At 42.3% G+C, this 19,411-nt stretch overlaps 1 protein-coding gene across 1 annotated transcript in view; it reads right to left on the bottom strand.

Annotated features, from left to right (window-relative positions):
- CDH26 (cadherin 26) overlaps nucleotides 1–19,411 on the bottom strand; it is a 38,451-nt gene extending 19,040 nt beyond the window's left edge. Inside the window, 7 exon segments of the mRNA XM_024750180.1 lie at nucleotides 2,292–2,457; nucleotides 2,460–2,560; nucleotides 4,111–4,295; nucleotides 6,000–6,134; nucleotides 6,332–6,497; nucleotides 8,041–8,192; nucleotides 19,391–19,411. Coding sequence (XP_024605948.1) covers nucleotides 2,292–2,457; nucleotides 2,460–2,560; nucleotides 4,111–4,295; nucleotides 6,000–6,134; nucleotides 6,332–6,497; nucleotides 8,041–8,192; nucleotides 19,391–19,411 — 926 coding nt within the window.

Below are 19,411 nucleotides of genomic sequence, written 5' to 3'. Positions count from 1 at the left end.
AGCCCCTAGAAATTGGCATTATATTTTCTGTCTTTATGACTTTTGACTACTCTAAGTACCTCCCGTAAGTGGAATCACATAGAATTTGTCTTTCTGTGGTGGGCACATTTCACTTAGCACAATATCCTTAAGGTTCATCCGTATTGTAGCATGTTGCAGAATTCCCTTCCTTTTTAAGGCTGAATATACTCCATTGCACGTATAGAGAACACTTTGCTTGACCATTCATCCATCAGTGGACCCTTGGGCTGCTTCCACGTTTAACTACTGTGAATAATGCTGCTGTCAGTGTGGGTGTACAAGTAACTCTTTGAGACCCTGTTTTCCGTTCTTTTGGGTACATACCCAGAAGTGGAATTGCTGGATCATACGATAATTCTATTTTTGATTTTTGAGGAACTGCCATACTGTTTTTCACAGAGGCTGTACCATTGTACATTCTCATCAGTGGTACACGAGGGTATCAATTACCACACTCTCCCCAACAGTTGTTTTCTGTTTTTCTTGCGGTAGCCATTCTCCTGGGTGTGAGGTGGTATCTCACTGTAGTTTTGATTTGCATTTCCCTGGTGATCAGTGATGTTGAGCATCTTCCATGTGCTTATTGGCCACTTGTATATCTTCTTTGGAGACATGTCTATTCAAGTTTTTTGCCCATTTTTGAATCATGGGGGGTTTTTTTGGTTCTTATTCTTGTTGAGTTTTAGAAGTTCTCTGTATTATCTGGATATTAATCCCCTATCGGATATACGACTTGCCAATATTTTCTCCCATTCTGGCTTTGTACTCTGTGGATAGTGTCTTTTGGTGCACAAAATGTTTCCATTTTCATGAAGTCTGATTTGACTATCTTTGTTATCCATGCCGTTGGTGTCATATCCAAGAAATCGTTGCCAAATTCAGTGTTGTGAAGCTTTTGTCCTATGTTTTCTTCTAAGAGTTGTCTTATTTTAGGACTTACATTTAGGTCCTTGATCCATTTTGAGTTAACTTTTGTATATGGTGTTAGGTTACCTGTTTGTGTCTTTGGATCTCAAGAAAGCCTCTTGAAGACAACATAGAGTCAGATCATGTGTTTTTATCCATTCTACCAATCTCTGTCCTTTGATTGGAGAGTTTAATCTTTCTATATATAAAGTAATTACTGATAAGAAGGGAATTAACTTCTGTTAATTTTTTGCCCACCCCGGCTCCCACAAGCAGTGTGCGCGATTCCAGAGACACGTGCACAGCTGCCTTCCGTGGGGCTGGAGGTGGGGAAGGGTAGCCGCTGGGGAAGGTACTGTGCTAAGAGTTGAAATGGACCAAAATTAACCACAGTTTACGGTCTGCCTTCCCCTGGAAGGTGCAAGCCTTCAACAGATTCCTGAGGTCCAAAATAGGTACATCAGACAGATTCTGCCAGCACGACTGTCTGGATGGGGAGAGAGATTCCTGTGCCTCCCACTCTGCCACCTTCCTGGGGATCATCGAAACTGTGTTTTTAAAAACAAAACACTAAGCAACCCAAGTGTCCATCAAGGGATGAATAGATAAAGTGTGGTATATACATAGAATGGAATATCACTCAGCTTTAAAAGGAAGGAAATGCTGGGGCACACGCTAGAACATGGGTAAAACTTGAGGACGTTATGCTAAGTGAAATATGCCAGTCACAAAAGGACAAATCCTGTGTGATCCCATTTATATGACATAATTAGAGCAGTCACATTCATAGAGACAGAAAGTTGAATGTAGTGCCAGGTCCTGGGGGTGGGGGGAACGGGAAGTTATTGCTTCCTGGGGGCAGAGTTTTAGGCTAGGAAGATGAAAAGAGACGGATGGAAAGAGTTTGTAGATGGACAGTGGCGAGGGTACACTGTGAAGTACAATAGGAATGTACTCCTGAAAATGCTGATCGCGGTAAACTTTACATACATCTTACCACAATGAAAAAGAAAACACTTCTGTCGCCCAGAAGCCAGAGGGCTGCCAGTTTACAACCTTTGGTAAAGGGGAACTAGAAATACATAACAAATTCTTTTAATACAAGAAACAACTGTGAAAGAATTTTGTGCTAAATGCAAAGGAAACGGACAAGTGGATTCCACCTTTGGGGGTCAGAGACCGCTATAGAAACAAGAAGGCATTGAACCTGGGGAAGTGTGTTCTGGGTGGCTTCTGGTATTCTCATAACTGGAATGGAGTCGTCCTCAGGAGCACATGAAAGGAGCTAATTTCCAACAGGGATCCTCTGGGGCATGTGGCTAATTCTGCATAACCCGCCTCCCGTCCCGCTCCTGTCTCCCCACCTTATAAGGCTGGCAGTTCTGTCCGGATCAGTAGCATTAAAAATTCCCACCTGAGACCCAGGCCCAGCGCCGACGCCTTCACTGACGATGAAGGTCCCGGGGAGGAAGGCGGCCGGGTCGTTGACGCTGGCCACCCGCACACTCGCGGTGGTGCTGGTCGCAGCCTGCGGGGCCTCTGCAGCCGCCCCCCTTCGCAGGAGAAGAGCGGCTCCTTGTTCTCCACGGCCACGACCAGGCTCCGTACTGGCTGAGTCTCACAGTCCAAAGGCGGCCAGATGAAGCCTGCTCAGCACGCGTGTCACTGTCAACCCAGCGCCTGTGGCTTTTGTGCTTCATTTATTATTTACATCGTCTTTGATAACGATCAAAAGACAGTCATCAGCCCATTTTCAGATCACTTATGGAGTTCTTTTCTTCCCCTCCCCGCTCCTGGTTGAAAAGAGCCACCATCCATCAGAGGGTAATGAAAAATGCAACGAAAACCATAACCTAATAAAGCATTAATGTGACAACTCTACTGCAAAAAAATTAGGGGAGCTTAGGGAAATATAGATATTAATGATCATAGCTATTCAGGGTACAAAGTGGTCAGTGATTTAAAAGGATTGAAAGACTCGGAATATTTGGGAAATTCAGCCCCAGGCTGAATTCAGCCCCAGGCTGGTGTAGAGAATCCACAGAGCCTTGCTATTCACAGTGTGGATGTGGCCCGTCGGCATCACCTGGGAGCCTGTTACACTGACAGGCAGAAACGGGCCCCACCCCAGACCTACTAACTCGGGTCTGCCTTTGAACCTGACCCCCAGGTTGACTCACCTGCACTGCACCAGAGGCACTGATCGTTCTAGGGTCTACTGAGAGCAATTAAGACTAAAGGCACTGGAGTCAGACTGCCTCAGTTTGAACCGCTATTCCAGCTGTGTGACTTCCTGAAAACAACCCAACCTCTCTGGGCTTCGGTTTCCTTATCAGTAAATGAGACAATAATACTTTACTGCAGGGCCAACTCTCCACTAGTCACAGCAGGCAAACTGCCAGGAGCCCACAATATTTTTACGGGTCCGTGCAAATGTTCTAATTTCTTTCAAACCCAGGAGGAAAAACAATGAACTCATAGGGTTAGAGAAAATATTTTAAGTGCTTTTATCACAACAGGAGAAAAAAATGTTAGGGACTATATAAATCTATTATATTTTGTCTAAAACAAAAAAATTTAATGTTGGAGTAATTAGTCATATCAAAAATAATCTTTAAGGGACTTCCCTGGTGGTACAGTGGTTAGGAGTCCGCCTGCCAATGCAGGGGACATGCATTTGAGCCCTGGTCCGGGAAGATCCCACATGCCGTGGAACAACTAAGCCTGTGCACCACAACTACTGAGCCTGTGCTCTAGAGCCCGCAGGGCACAACTACTGAGCCTGCATGCCACAACTACTGCAGTCCGCGCCTAGAGCCCATGCTCTGCAACAAGAGAAGCTGCCGCAATGAGAAGGCCACGTACAGCAACGAAGGGTAGCCCCTGCTCACCACAACTAGAGAAAGCCTGCACACAGCAATGAAGACCAAGCGCAGCCAAAAATAAATTATTAAAGAATTTAAAAAAAACTTTAATATTGATATGTATAATTTTGGTGGGAGGAGCCATGGAGGCAAAAGGGCTGAGGGTCCATGGCAGAAATCACTGTGCAGCTCTGCCTTCCTCACTGGCCATGGGGGTCGGAACACACGGATCATCACCACTGTTGGCGCCTATTTCATTGTCAGGAATCCTACAGAAAGGGCCTCAACATCTACAGCTACCTGCGGGGATGCATTTACCTTGATTACATTTAAAATCCCTTCGTTGGTCTCAGGATCAGTCAAAATGTCAAAATGTCCCCCTTCATTGCCATTTAATATATTGAACTTCACTCTCCGTGCTGACGTAAATGGCGAATCACCATCTTGGACCTCAAGACATAACACGCCCTGGCTGGCTCGGCCATCCGCTATCTAAATGTTATACTGACAGCAGCAATCATTATTTCAGTGTCATGTCATGGAGAAAAAGAAATGCAATTGAAAAAGAAAAAAAAGAAAGAAGAAAGAAAACATAGGCCTTGGAGACAACAACCTGGATATTTGTCTTGAGATTGAACTTGACCCCTAAGGATCTGAAACTGCCTGTTACAGCAGAACGAGCATCAGTAACAAACATGTCCTCCCTGGTCCCTGTGACTTGGTGTCTGAATAACTAGCTGAGTAACTTTAAAAGTACCCTTCAATTCAACGTGATGCACTACTTTTTAAAGAAGTTTTAAAATAATAATACATACCTTAGTTTATGCTGCCTAAAAAAATCTAACTCTTCTCCTAGAATAGAGCTCTTATGATTATTTCAATTAAGACGATCATTTTTCTAACATATAACAGATCTTTCAAATAGCTCCTTATTCAACACTTTTGGTGACAAGATAATTTCTCTAGATGAGCACATCAAAATAACAGCGTATATTTTCTCCAGCCCTACTTTTGGGAGCACAGCTTTTTACTAAGCCAGAGAAGGATTTTGAAACAAGACTCAAACATAATAAATATGTTTCAGTTATTATATACTGTTAGGTGAGATGCTTTCATTGAAAACATTTCAACTTTGGTCTATACAATTAATTTTTTTAAATGACAGTTTAAAAAAATAATTGTAGCATTTATTTATTCAACAAAGGCTACTGTGTACCAGATCCTGGTTTAGGTGCTGTGAACAAGACAGCAAAAATCCCATCACCAGGGACCTGAGAACTGAGTGTGTGTATGTTGCAGGGGTCAGGTTGGGAATTTAACCAGGTCATCAGGAAAGGCCTCCTTGAAAGAGGTCAGGAGAAGGACACAAATACAATGGACATTTTCCTTTTAAAAGTTCATATGGAAGAATGAAAAATTAAGAAATTGAAGGTAGATCATGATGGGTTTTTATTTTCTCTCTTAGCAATCTTCCGTATTTTAAGTGGTATGGTGTTTCCAAACTGATGGGAACAGTGGGTGCCAACGCTTTCTTCAAGCCTGAGGACCTAGTAGCATGTGAAATCCTGTGTGGAACCCAATATATATAAATCAGGTGAGCTGGAAAAAGCCAGGCCCAAACCCACCTACACATCTTTCCTATTTCAGAGCTCTGAACATTGTGTGCAAAGCTCAGGCCCAGACTTCTCACCCAGGGCCAGTTCTGCAAGGTCTGCGGATATTTTCAGTTGTCACAACTGGGGGTGCTACTGGCATCTAGTGGGTAGAGGTCAGGGAGGCTGCTCAGCATCCTACAATTCACTGGGCAGCCTCCCCTACCCTCCCCCGTACCCTTCCTCCAGCCCCAAATGTCAACAGTGTGGAAACTGAGAACCCCTGACGTGGATGGAGCAGGGATCCTCCGTCCTCCCCGAGCCTCGGTTCTCTTACCTGCAGAACGGAAATCACGCAGCAGCTCCAACCAGTAAGAACCTAAGGATCCATGTAAATGCTCTGAACACAGTTTCTGGCACAAAATAGTAAAAATGCAAGCTCACGAGACTGTTATTAACTGGTTCTCTATCAATATAGTTGACATCTTGATTCTAATTTACGTTATTTTGGAGCATTGCACACATCTTGGGTGATATGGGGAATTCCCTCAGCAAAACCAAGCCTAGGACGTGGAGGCCATCTGTGTGGGGACTTAGAAGCCGAGGCCGCGCAGGCGCCTTACTCAGTCTCGGCTGAACGTGGCATGTGGTTGTAGCCGTCTCGCACACGTATGTGAACCATGGCCGTGGATGACAACGGTGGTCCTCTACAGTCCTCCGCTCTGATTAGTAATGCAAGCCGAGGAGCAGTCTAAGTGGAGAGGAAAAGGAAAGTCAAGCCCTTCAGACACAGGAAAGGGGAATGTTAATACAGAAACATTCCATTTTAGCAATTTCAGTAGCCAGTCTAGCCACAGAGGGTTTCTCACTGCAAACATAAACCCTAAGTCTGGGGCTCAGAGAGCGAGAACCCATTTCATTTTTCCAAAACAATAAAGTGCGTATAACCTCATAATCTAAGCATCCTGACGGTCGTATTTCTCCACTAATACGGTCAATCCAGAAGGCACGTTCTCTCAGTAACGGTGTTTTGGAAACAAGGAAGTAAAGGACATGAGAATTTGGAGTATTTTCTTGATCCAAATCCACTGTTAACATCTCAAAAATAGGTTGACTTGGAAAGAATGTTTTAAATTGTTACTGTCGGCCAAAGGCAGCCTATCAAACCAGTAGGAGCATGAGTCTTTGCTAAATGGCATTGAGGCACACGCCAGAGTGGATTAAGTACAAAGTCAAGCTGTAGACATACCGGACAAAATAAAGAGGGATAAATAGTCATAAGGTCAAGGAGCACTTTCTAATCATGACTGCAAATGTAGCAGGCTTAAAGGACAAAACTGGTACATCGATTTTTTAAAGTGTGGCCAAAAAACTATAAGCGAAATTTAAAAGGAAATGATAAACCAGGAAAACATATTTGAAATACATATTGGTAGACAGAGACATAGACATTGTTAATATATATGTAGAAAAGTGACAATCACACCAGCAGAAATGGACAAAGAAAAGAACACGCAACTGATAAAAGAAATAAAAACGGCCAAGAAAGCTATCGTGTGTTCAAGCACTTAATAATCAGAAATGAACACTGAGCCCTCTCGTATGTTGCTGGGAGACGGAGAAATTGCAACACTTAAGTTGTGTGTGCAGTTTGAACCAACAATTCTACCTGTCTGAATCTGTGCTTGGTAAATACTTGAATGGCGCACACATTTAGCTCAGATATGTTCACTGAAGCATGTTTTATAAAAATAGCAGAAGGTGGCAAAAAGGCTGGCTAAAAACCTTAAAGCACACCATAACATAAAATATGACGCAACAGAATGCTGTAGGAGAGCACTGTTAGGTTACAAACAGCAAAATTGCATTTTTAAAGAGAAAATTCATAAATATGCACATATAAAAAAGCATGCCCATATATTTATAAATATTCGATATATACATATATACATTTTGTACTACCATAAGGATGAAAAAAAGCATGTAGATATACGAATACACATTTGTAATTATATGTATAAATCTGTGAATATATACACATATATAAATATAACATACCATGGGTATATACATACACACATACAAAATGCAAAGAAAAATACTGAAAGAATATAAACTAAAACATTAGTTGTACTTACCTCTAATTGGTAGTATTAGAGATGCTTTCCGTTTCAATCTTTTTGTTTCTTGGAATTTTCCAAATTTCCTAGAGACAGTTTTGCAAAATAAATAATGCTTTTGTGTTATTAAAATAGATGCACGTTTTAGTGAGGGTGGTTTGGATTTAAAGACTCACAGATTCATAGAAATTTTAGATGCCATCTTGCTGCCACTTTACAGATGAGAAATTTGCAGAGATATTTAGGATCCTACCACCCACCTCTGCTTCTTCTTCCCTCATTCATTTGGCTTTATTTTAGATTGATATTTATGTATCAGCTCTTCCAACTGACAATTTTCACATCATTTCATTGCCAATACAAAATGAGGCTTGCAGACCTCAAAGCATTTTGCTCTAATCCACACCCTGCAACCTTTGGGATGTGAACAGGGAAAAGTCTCCCTGAAGACAGCTAGGACCAAGTGCCCTGTCACTATGCAAGCAGGAAAACCTTCATGGAACAGAGAGGACCGGAAGCCCCGAGGCCCCGCCGTGCATACCTGCAGTGTGGTTCTCCTTCACACTCACGTTAAATTCCTTCTCAGGGAACTGGGGTGCAAGATCGTCCACATCGCTGATCCTGATGTTGAAAATCAAGGATTTATCTACAATTTGTCCTGTTAAGCGATTCACAACATCAAAGTAAACCTAGGAAGCAGAGAACCACGTTAATGTTGTACAAACCATTGATTCGATGACACTAACCCCATACCTATTGGCGTAATTGTGTCCTGCATCTGTATCCTCCATAGACTGAAAGTTCCTGAGGGCAGGGATCACAGGCTCTCATTCACCCTGTGGCCCCAGGGACTGAGCACAGTGCTGGCACAGACCAGGTGCTCAACCAGCATCTGTAGAACAAATCAATGCACTGACTTGAAAAAATACTTCATTCGTTATTATTAGGTTCAAATCTCAATTTCTCCACTTGCGTCAACATAGGCAAGTTATTATAAGGCTCAGTTCCTACATCCTATCAGTCTTCTGATGAGAAGTGAACACACTAATGAATATTGGTGAAACATCACAGAGAGCAGACACTTAAAAGCTTTTGGGAAAGTGAACATTTAAAGTAACGAGGACTGGGAATTCCCTGGTGCTCCAGTGGTTAGGACTCGGCGCTTTCACTGCCGTGGGCCTTGGTTCGATCCTTGGTCAGGGAACTAAGATCCTGAAAGCCATGTGGTGTGGCCAATAAATAAGTAAATAAATAAATAAAGTAACTATGACAGCCATTGACATACAGTGGGTTCTTAAACGGTCACTGCTGTTACTTGAATAAGGAAGGTCAATTCATCTCAAACATGCAGTTGAGAAGTCTTTCCTTTTAGAAGGTCTCAAATCAATAATTTCAGCTTCTACCATTAGTTTCTTAAGAAACTTAAAAAAAGGAGCAAATTAATCTTAAACAGAAAAAAGGAAGTAATAAAGATAAAAGCATATATCAATAAGATTGAAAACAGCAAAATCAATAATATCAATAAAACCAAAAGTTGATTGCCTTCCCATATAAATCTTGGGATCAGCTTATGGATGTCTATAAAAATTCTGCTAATCTTTTGAATAGGCTTGCACTGAATTTAAATTTGAGAGAACTGTCATCTTAACAGTCAATCTTTCAATCCATAAATACACAACATCTTTTCATTCAATTAAGTCATCTTTGATTTCTTTCATCAGTGTTTTATAAAAGTTTTGAGCAAACACATCCTGCACATATTTTAGAGCTGTACCTAAGTATTTTAAATTTATACTGAAGCACCTCATTTGTCTGGTGATATTGTAAATGATATTGTTTTAAAAATATTGATTTCCAATTATTCATAGCTGGTCTATAGAAATACAATTAGTTTTATGTAGTAACTTTAAAATTGATTTTCATATGTTAAAAATAGGCAAAGGATTTGATCAGACACTTTTCCAAAGAAGCTATACAGATGGCAAATACTGCATCATTTGTCATTAGAGAAATCCAAATTAAAACCCCAATGTGATACCTCTACACAACTATTAGAATGGCTAAAATAAAAAACCTGACAAAGATGCAGAGCAATTGGAATTCTTACATATTGTTAGTGAGAATGCAAAATAGCTCAGTCATTCTGAAAAATAGTTTAGGAGTTTCTGATAATGTTAACATATGCTTTTCATGTGATCCAACAAGCCCACTCCTAGATATTTACCCAAAAGAAATAAAAACTTACGTTCACATGAAAATCTGTATGGTTTTAGCAGCTTTGTGAAAATTTTGCCCAAAATTGGGAAGTACTCAAGTGTCCATCAAATGATGAGTCGGTAAATTATGGTACATCTGTAAAAGAAATACTAATCAGCAAAACAAAACAAACATAAAAACTTTTGCTGCATGCAACAACATGGATGAATACCAGATGCATTATGCCAAGTGAAAAATCCAGATTTAAAAAGTGACATTCCCTTCCCTGGTGGTGCAGTGGTTAAGAATCCGCCTGCCAACGCAGGGAACACGGGTTCAATCCCTGGTCCGGGAAGATCCCACATGCCGCCGAGCAACAAAGCCCATGCACCACAACTACTGAGCCTGTGTGCCACAACTACTGAAGCCTGCACACCTAGAGCCCGTGACCTGCAACAAGAGAAGCCACCGCAATGAGAAGCCCCTGCTCACCGCAACTAGAGAAAGCCTGTGCACAGCAATGAAGACCCAATGCAGCCAAAAATAGATAAATAAATTTATTAAAAAGTGACATTCTGTGTGATTCCAGTTTACCTTCTAAACAAGGTAAAAATGTAGGGACAGGGAACAGATCAGTGGCTTCCAGGGGATAAGGGTTAGGGGAGGGTTTGATTATAAAGGAGAAGCATAAAGAAATTTCAGGGGTAATGGAACTATTCTGTAGCTTGGTATATTAAATGTAAAATACTAAAGGTTTTAATTAAAAAAAAAACTAGTCAGACAAAAACATAACTATGTGCTTCTTATAAGGAGATACACCTTAAATATAAGAATATGGAAAAGTTGAAAGTAAAAGGAGATATATATATATATATATATATATATATATATCCTCTCTATATATGACCTTCTCTATATATTATCTTCTTTTGGTTAGTCTTTGAAGATAGATAGATAGATAGATAGACTGATTTTCAAAGACTATCCAAAAGAATCTCATCTAGTTATCTAGCTACAGATACAAAACTTTAAGGCAAGAAGTCTTACTAGTCATCAATGGGGACATTTAAAAATCATAAAAGGCTCAATCTATGAGGAAGATATGACATAGCAATTCTAAATCTGCATGCACCCGATAACATAGCCTCAAAATATAAGCAGATAAGATTAACAAAACTAAAATGGCAAGCAGAGATTTTAACACAGTCCTCTCAGATAGAACAAGCAGATAAAAACAGGTAATCAGTAAGGATATGAAGTATTTAAACAACATAATTAACTGACTCGATGTGATTGATGCCATAAATAGAACAATCTATCCAACACTGCAATATACACATTCATTTCAAGAGCACATTGATTGTTTACCAAAATTGATCATATGCTAGGATATAAAGCAAGTCTCAACTAATTTCAAAAAATTACAACCATATAGAGTATATTAAGCTAGAAATCATTAAAAAAGATAATTTACAACCCCAAATGTTTGGAAGTTAAGCAAAGCACTTCTAAATAACGTATGGGTCAAAGAAGAAATCACATTGGAAATCAGAAAATATTTTGAACTGAATGGTAGTGAAAACACAATAAATCAAAATGCATTTTCCTCTCATCATTCAAACTTCAAACCCAGACTTTATATGCATATTTTGATTCTATAGAGGCTAGCAGGTCAATAAAAGCTTGCAAAATGATTGTTTACAGACAATCATTTTTGTATTTGGCAATAAGGGATTTTTGAGATTTGCCCACGCCATGACTCCTAGGTCTCAAGTTCCTTGTTGAAAGCATGTTATCAAAAACTTTCTTCCCGAATTATATTCTGCTTACACAAAATGCTGGGTGATATAAATGTGTGATTCTTTTATTTTGTGTATCAGAGGCTTGGGTGTAAGGAAATAACCAGAAGTCTTTCTAAATCTGACAGTGTGGTGGTGTAAAAGTTTCTGCTTTGCTAGCTTCTTGAGAGATTTTGGAGTCTTGCAAAACTCACCTCATAGTGAATTGGATTGAAGAAGTATTTATGGAATGAAAAAGCAGAAGGGCAATAACCTACACATTTGCCATTGACAAAGGAGCAAATGTGGTGAAGGCTCCATTGATTAAGGAGTCATGATTGCACAAGGCTTTGTGCGTCGTAACAGAAAGACTGCCAAAAGTAGAAAGATTGTGGGCCATGTCCACGTTCATCATTCTGCTTCAGCCAAAACACGCCTCCAAGAGACTCAGGAAGCGCATCATCACCTACTTATACAAAACAGCTATTACACGTGAAAACAAACAAAAAGGCTGCCTGAACCACAACAAAAGCCTTGATTCTGTTTTTCCACAAATAACAATACCACCTCGCACTGCCTAATGTTTGCTTGCAGGAAAGGGCATTCTCTGGAACTGCTGAAGATGTAAGCAAACTGAAGCATCTTGAGAGAACAAGTGTTTCTCACGTGATCCCTGCTGCAAAGATCCTCCCATCATTCTGCTCTGAGCAGATGCTAAAATTGGTGTGCGTGCGTGTGTGCCTGTGTTCCTGTGTCCAATGAAAGCTGAGATGCCAGTGGGAATCCTCAGGTCATTCTGTTTCCCTGAAAGCCAGTTACACCCCGTCATTACCATATTTTTTGCAAATGATTATGTGAAGCTGTAAGGACACACAAAATATTAGATACAAAAATATATAAGCAAAGGCAACAATCTTAAGTCCACTTCTGAGAGCATCTTCTTCAAGTGGTTCATCTGGGGGGATGGACCATGAGCCTGCATCAGCACCAATGACCAGCTCTTGAAGACCAAGGTTTTAAGGGAAGAGGCACCATTGTCTTAGTCATTTACCTTTAGGGCAGAGGAAACAGCTAAGGACTCAGTGACCACATCAGAGGGAGCCAACAATGACCCTGCTCCTCCAAGTGAGCAGTTCTCTAGTACCACAAATGTACCTGTCATGTCAGTGCAGGCCGATTTAGAAACTGTGAAGAGAAATTACTGTTCTTGCGCTAGGTCAAAATGTTTAAATTGAATCCTTAATTTTCATAGAACTGTAATAAATTTTGAGCTTATGTAGGTGGACAGCATATAGTAAAAATGCTTGGAAAGACATAGATGTAAGGTGATCACTTCTGTGAGATCAGACCAGAGTGGAAAGTTGGGGGTGAGGGAGAGGTTTTTAATGACTATGCCATTAAAATAAATAAATTAAATCTTATGGAATTTAAAATTCCATAAGAAGTCTTTATTAATTTTACACCTAAAAAGTAAGATAAGCGACAGGAACTCTTGTTCATTGACGGTGGGAACGCAAAGTGGTGCAGCCACTTTGGAAGACAGCTTGGCAGCTTCTTACAAAACTACATTTACTCTCACCATATGATCCAACAGTCCTGCGCAATGGTATTCATGCAAAGGAGTTGAAAACTTATGTCCACACAAAATCCTGCACACAGATGTTTAAAGCAGCTTTATCCATAATCATCAAAACTTGGAAGCAACCGAGATGCCCTTGGGTAGGTGGAGGGATAAACAAACAGTGGTCCACCCACAGTATTCCCCAATGGAATGTTATTCAGCAATGAAAAGACATGGAGGGGGCTTCCCTGGTGGCACAGTGGTCGAGAGTCCTCCTGCCAATGCAGGGGACACAGGTTCGATCCCTGGTCCGGGAAGATCCCACATGCTGCAGAGCAACTAAGCCCGTGCACCACAACTACTGAGCCTGTGCTCTAGGGCCCATGAGCCACGACTACTGAGTCCACACGCCACAACTACTGAAGCCCGCGCACCTAGAGCCTGTGCTCCACGATAAGAGAAGCCACCATAGTAAGAAGCCCACGCGCCGCAACAAAGAGTAGCCCCTACTCGCGGCAACTAGAGAAAGCCTGCACGCAGCAACGAAGACCCAACACAGCCAAAAATAAATAAATAAATAAAGTTATTGGGGAAAAAAAAAGTAAAGACGTGAAGGAAGCATCAGTTCACATGGCTAAGTGAAAGAAGGCAACCTGAAAAGGCTACAGACTGTATGATTCCAACTATATGGCACTCTAGAAAAGGCAAAACTATGCAGACAGTAAAAGGATCAGGGGTTGCTGCGGGCTCAGAGGGGAGGAAGGGATGAATAGACGGAGCACAGAGGAAGTTTAGGTCGATGAAACTATGATACTAGCAGGGTGGATACATGTCACTAAACACTGTCAAAATCCACAGAATGTACAAAACAAAGAGTGAATCCCCATGTAAACTATGGGCTTTAGTTAATAATAATGTACATTACCTCATCGATTGTAACAAGTGCACTCCACGAACGCAAGATGTTAATAACAGAGGGAACTGTGGGACGAGTCGGAAGGTGAGCGGGTATACAGGAACTCTGTACTCGCCAATCTATTTTTATGTAACACTAAAATGGCTCTAAGAAATAAAATCTATTAAATTTTTAAAAGGGTCCCTACTTGTAAAATAAGGCATGGGCAACCATATATATATAGTCAGTCTACTTTGACTTGCTGCTGAATCTCTCATTGCTCTAGGATAAATAGCGATTTTACTTGTTGAAGGCTGAAAAGATTTCAGGGAGTCCGCAGAGAGGCAGAAGAAGCCCTGAGGAGCTCTCAAGGCAGATGACCCCTTACAATGGGAATGTAGGTCTCTCAAGGGGCCTCTGGTTGCCAGGTACAGAGCCCTGCTTGGGCATGCTGAGTAAGTATGGGGTTTATTCCCAGAGAAGAAGCTTCAGTGAAGCCCAGGGAGGGCAGACTCACCAGGGGACTGGCTGAGCCCTTGCACAGATCGACTCCTTTCTTCTTTCACAAGTCCTGGAGGGATGCCCCCTTGTCACCCTGCTCTGCACCATATGAGACGTTCCCTGGCTGGCAGGCTCTGAGCCTGGAAGCAGAGCAGCCCAGATTCAAGTCCCGGTAGGTGTGGACTTGACTGTGCCACCAGCCGGTCGTCTCTTCCCTCTGTGGCCCCAGAGTCCAGAGCAGAGGCTGCTTTACCAGACGGGTGTCTTAGGGCCTTGGCAGCTTCACGCAGCCATCTTCCCACCCCCCTCTTCCTCACAGCTCACACGGTCTCCTTTACTTTGCTGTATGTGCCTCCTTGGGCCTCCTTCCCAGCAGACTTGCTGCCCTCTCACCGGCAGCCACCACGGTGGTCCCACTCGGCCTCGTAAGACGCTGGCCTGGGCCCCGCGTCTACTCCTGTTCAGCTCTCCCCTCTCTCCCTACGAGACGAAGGATGCGGTGAGGCTACTAGTACTGAACTCGTCTGCTTCAGGGACTCCAACATACATTTTTAAATTTTTGTGCAAGCAAATTGGCTTCCTCAAAAGCAGCGTTTTCACAGTGCTCCTCCATAATTTATGACTGTGCGGTAACGCTCCGCTCCTTAATCACCCTGACTTCTGGCTCTAAATCTGTGCCAACTGTAATCCTTCCACTTAAAAACAGGAACCACATGTTTGTTTTATGTTTATTATTCTATATTCCATTTATTATCCTAAAAGCTACATCTGAGACCTTTAGTTCTGTAAGATGCCTGAGAGGCCTATGTGCTATTTATTCTTTGGCAAGATGCTAAGAATTTCCGGGGGACTCAGAATCACAATGGAAAAAGGAAATGTCATGGATATTTTCTGCACTTGTAAAGGGCTTTCAGCCTTTTGTTATAGCCTTGAGACTTATATCCGTGGCTAAACACACCACAGGGCATTGACATGATGGCTACTTGAAATTACATGTACAAGATGTTTACTCTTAGACACTAATGAGCATATAGAAACATCTTAAATGCCAAGCACACAATACAAAATCACAACTATGCATAGGTTATAAGTAGGTAAAGATGACTGTGTTGAGATAAAGATCCACAAATAATCGTTACAAGGAAGATAAAAAGGTGATTTTCTTGAGTGTATTTGTATCTTATGAAATTGAGCGTATTTTGATATAAATAGATAAGATTCCTATACGGAAAGAAGACTTTTCCCCTCTCCAGCTCTGTCTTCGATTTTTCAGCAATTCTTGACCGGTGCTACTGCTTTCTCGTAGATTTCTTATGGGATTAACAGGAAATTAGCTCCCCGCCCCCCACGCCACCTTGGAAACACAAGTTTTTTAAGGTTTTAGTCAGTGTTAGTGACTCCTTTGCTATCCTCAAGGGTAAAGCAGTGCTACTAGAACTGTCTTTCTGCCAATACATTAGAGTTACTTAATTTTTAATAGCATCCTCTCCTCATGGACAGCCAAGAGAAGCAGATGGTTAAGCTAGCACACTCGGTTTGTGTGCTGTGCTCGTGACATTGCTTATCCCACTTCCATGGCTGGCAATCCTCATCAGCCTGTTTCAAATCTTCCTAACTAGTAGGTTAACCCCTGTGGGTTAGTTTCCTATGGCTGCTGCAACAAACTGGGTACCTATGACAGGACTGTATTCTCTTACAGTTCTGGGGGCCAGAACCAAAACCAAGGTGTCTGTAGGGTTGGTTCATTCTGGGGGCTCTGAGGGAGAATCTGCTCCAGGCCTCTCTCCTTACTTCTGGTGGTGTCAGCGATCCTTGGTGTTTCTTGGCTTGTAGACACATTGCTCCAATCTCTGTCGCCAGCTTCCCATGGCCTTCTCGTCTGTGTCTTTTTCTCTGTGTCCAAATCTCCCTCCCCATACAAGGATGCTGGTTACTGGACTAAGACCCACCCCAATCTGGTATAACCTCATCTTAATTTGATCACACCTGCAAAGACTCTATAACCAAATAAGGTCACATTCACTGGTACCGGGGTTAGGAGTTGAGCATATCTTTTTGGAAGACACAATTCAACCCTCAACACTCGGGAAGTCTGACACTACATTTTGCTGTTCTCATTCACTCATCCAACATAATTAATTGAGAATCTACTATGTGCAGAGGCCAATTCTTGACTCTGGGGTAATAAGAGCAAATAAGGCAGGGTCTCTCCCTTCTTAGAACTTCCATTCTAATGGGGAAATCGACCATCATTAGAGAATCAAACAGGAAAGGGAAACATGGGCCTGGGGATGCCAGATCTCCTAATTTTTCAGGAGAAACTAAAATTTTGAGATTTTAGGTCAAATTTCCTTTTTTTTTAAGAAAAAAATTAGAAATAAATTTGGTTTTTGAAAACTGTTAACCAAACAAAATGCTTTTGCTGGCCAGAATTTTATCCTTCTGACCGTGCCCATTCCCTCATTTTATTCCCTCAGAATCACCTGGACAGAGTTAACGTGATCTCCTTGCTCAGGTTGCACCGTAGACCACTGAAATCAGAACATGGGGAGGGGGAGGGTCCCAGCATCAGGATGTTTTAAAGCTCCTCGAGGGATTCCAGTGTGTGGCCAGCACTAGATTAGAGAAAGTGGGTTCACACTGAGGCACTGGGGGGAGTGGTTCAAGGCAGGAGGGGTGCAAGGAGAGCTTTCTGCACGAGCAGCTTCTGAGTTTTCAAGGGGAGGTCTTGGAACTGCAGAAAAGTAGCCACGGGATGGTAGATGGTTCCTGAGCACCTGGTATGTGAGAGCTGATTGAGCTGTGCTGCAGTCAAAACACACCCTTGATTTTTGAAGACTTAGTATAAAAGAAGGGAAAAGATTTCATTAGTCACTTTTTTACTGGTCACATGTTGAAATGATATATTTGAGACGTACTGGGTATATTGGGATAAATAAAGCATATTTAAAATTTAATTTCATTATTTCCTTTTACATCTTAAAATGTGGCTATTAGAAAACATTTGAATTGTAGTAAAATACACAGCTATTAGAAAATTTTATATTACAGGGCTCACATATTTCTTAAAGCCTAAAAGCCACAGAGCTAGTTTAGAACTACTGACATAGCTTTTCTCCATGGTCCCTGGACAGCAGCATCAGTGTGACCTGGGAAATTGTTAGTGATGCAAATTCCTAGGCCCCATCCCCAGACCCACTGAATCGGGGTCAGCAGTCAGTACTTTAACAAGCCCTCCTGGAAAGTCTGATGCACGCTGAAGATGGGGAATGGGGTCAGGCAGGCTTCCCAACTCTTCCCAGGGGGCAGGGCAGTGTCCTAGGAAGATGAGCTGCGAGAGCAGAGGTTCTAGCATCAGCCCCAGTGGGGTGAGCTTTGATTTCTTTAGGAAAATGAAAGTTTAAAAGGAACAGGACGTAAGCTGTGACAAAGCGAGAGAGAGGCATGGACACATATACACTACCAAACGTAAGGTAGATAGCTAGTGGGAAGCAGCCGCATGGCACAGGGATATCGGCTCCGTGCTTTATGACCGCCTGGAGGGGTGGGATAGGGAGGGTGGGAGGGAGGGAGATGCAAGAGGGAAGAGATATGGGAACATGTGTATATGTATAACTGATTCACTTTGTTATAAAGCAGAAACTAACACACCATAGTAGAGCAATTATACTCCAATAAAGACGTTAAAAAAAAAAAAGAACAGGACGGAATCTTCAGAAGCCAAGTAAAGTTGTTGGAACTGCCGAAAGTGACTGAAAAGCTAAGAAACCCAACTGACTTGAGGGAGGAAGGGGTTGGGCAGCACAGTAACAGCTGTTGGAAAACAACACCATTTCAACTTTGTAACCGAATGTGGGAAGACTCCCCAGTAGGCTGTTCTCCCATCCGGGGGCACAGCCGCGACTGAAGAAGATGTCCGATTTCATTCCCTGAAAGCACAATGTCTGTGGCCACCCAGAAGCTGACTATGTGCGGGATGGGAACATGGCCCCTACTCCGGGGAACCCTTCTCCTCCACGACAAGGGCAGGACAGTTCACTGTGTTTAATCCCAAAAAATATTGTCTTGAGTTTTCTCTTCCTGCCTTGGCAATCTGGTTATTTCAAGGTTATAGCATGTGTCAAGACAAGGACCCATAATTTACCCAGCCACATCCCTCTGGGTCCAAATCATAACACACACTTGACTTTTATCTCTACTTTGGGGCCAGACTTTAGAGTCATGTTTGAATAGCAGAAGAGAGGAAACAAATTACCCTTACTGGTTTCTGAAGAGGTTCTACCAAACCCACAAGTTGTTGGACACCAACGTGAAATTCGTTTTAAAATTTAGCACATTTTGATTATCTGCCAAGAAGAACCACCTAGAAGATGACAGACTTGTGACCAAGATCAAGGGGATTAGCAGCTTCTTCGGTAGCCTCCCCCCAAAAAAGGCTGGCTCGAGGTCTTCCAAACTTCTCCCAGTGTGGAAGTGGAGAGCCACAGCGATCTGCTCTGAGAGTGGAACAGGACCAGGAGATGGTCCTTCTTAAAAACTGCACATAATCTATGCTGGCTGCATTAGGAAGTGGAAGGAAAATTCACTGCCTGAGAAAACTCTTTGTTGGGTTTATTTGTCACGAGAAGCAAAATACAGGGTGTTGCCTGGAATGGGGACATCTTGGCCACGTTATTCCGAAGAATAAGATAAATGTGAGTCCCCCATGTTCCAATTAGAAATGTTTTTCACTGTCTTGGATGGCAATGTTCCCTATTGTAGCTTACACTTCCTGGTCCTCTGAGCACTGGCTCCTAAATGCAATTGTTTGGGGAGGCCCCAGAGACAGAAGATTTGAGGTGGGGCATGGGACACCAGGGAAGTGGGGCTGGGGGACCTGGGAAAACAGGACCCCGTGTGTGTGGGGTGGGGGAGACAGCAGTTAGGGGCTCCTGTGATAGGATGAGGCTGGCTTACCGTGCCGGTATCCTCTGACAT

This window comes from Neophocaena asiaeorientalis, unplaced genomic scaffold (assembly GCF_003031525.2).
Source record: "Neophocaena asiaeorientalis asiaeorientalis breed wild unplaced genomic scaffold, Neophocaena_asiaeorientalis_V1.1 scaffold606, whole genome shotgun sequence".
Lineage (NCBI taxonomy): Eukaryota > Metazoa > Chordata > Mammalia > Artiodactyla > Phocoenidae > Neophocaena > Neophocaena asiaeorientalis.
Note: the sequence above shows the minus strand (reverse complement) of the source record. Positions and strands in the feature narration are given on the sequence as shown.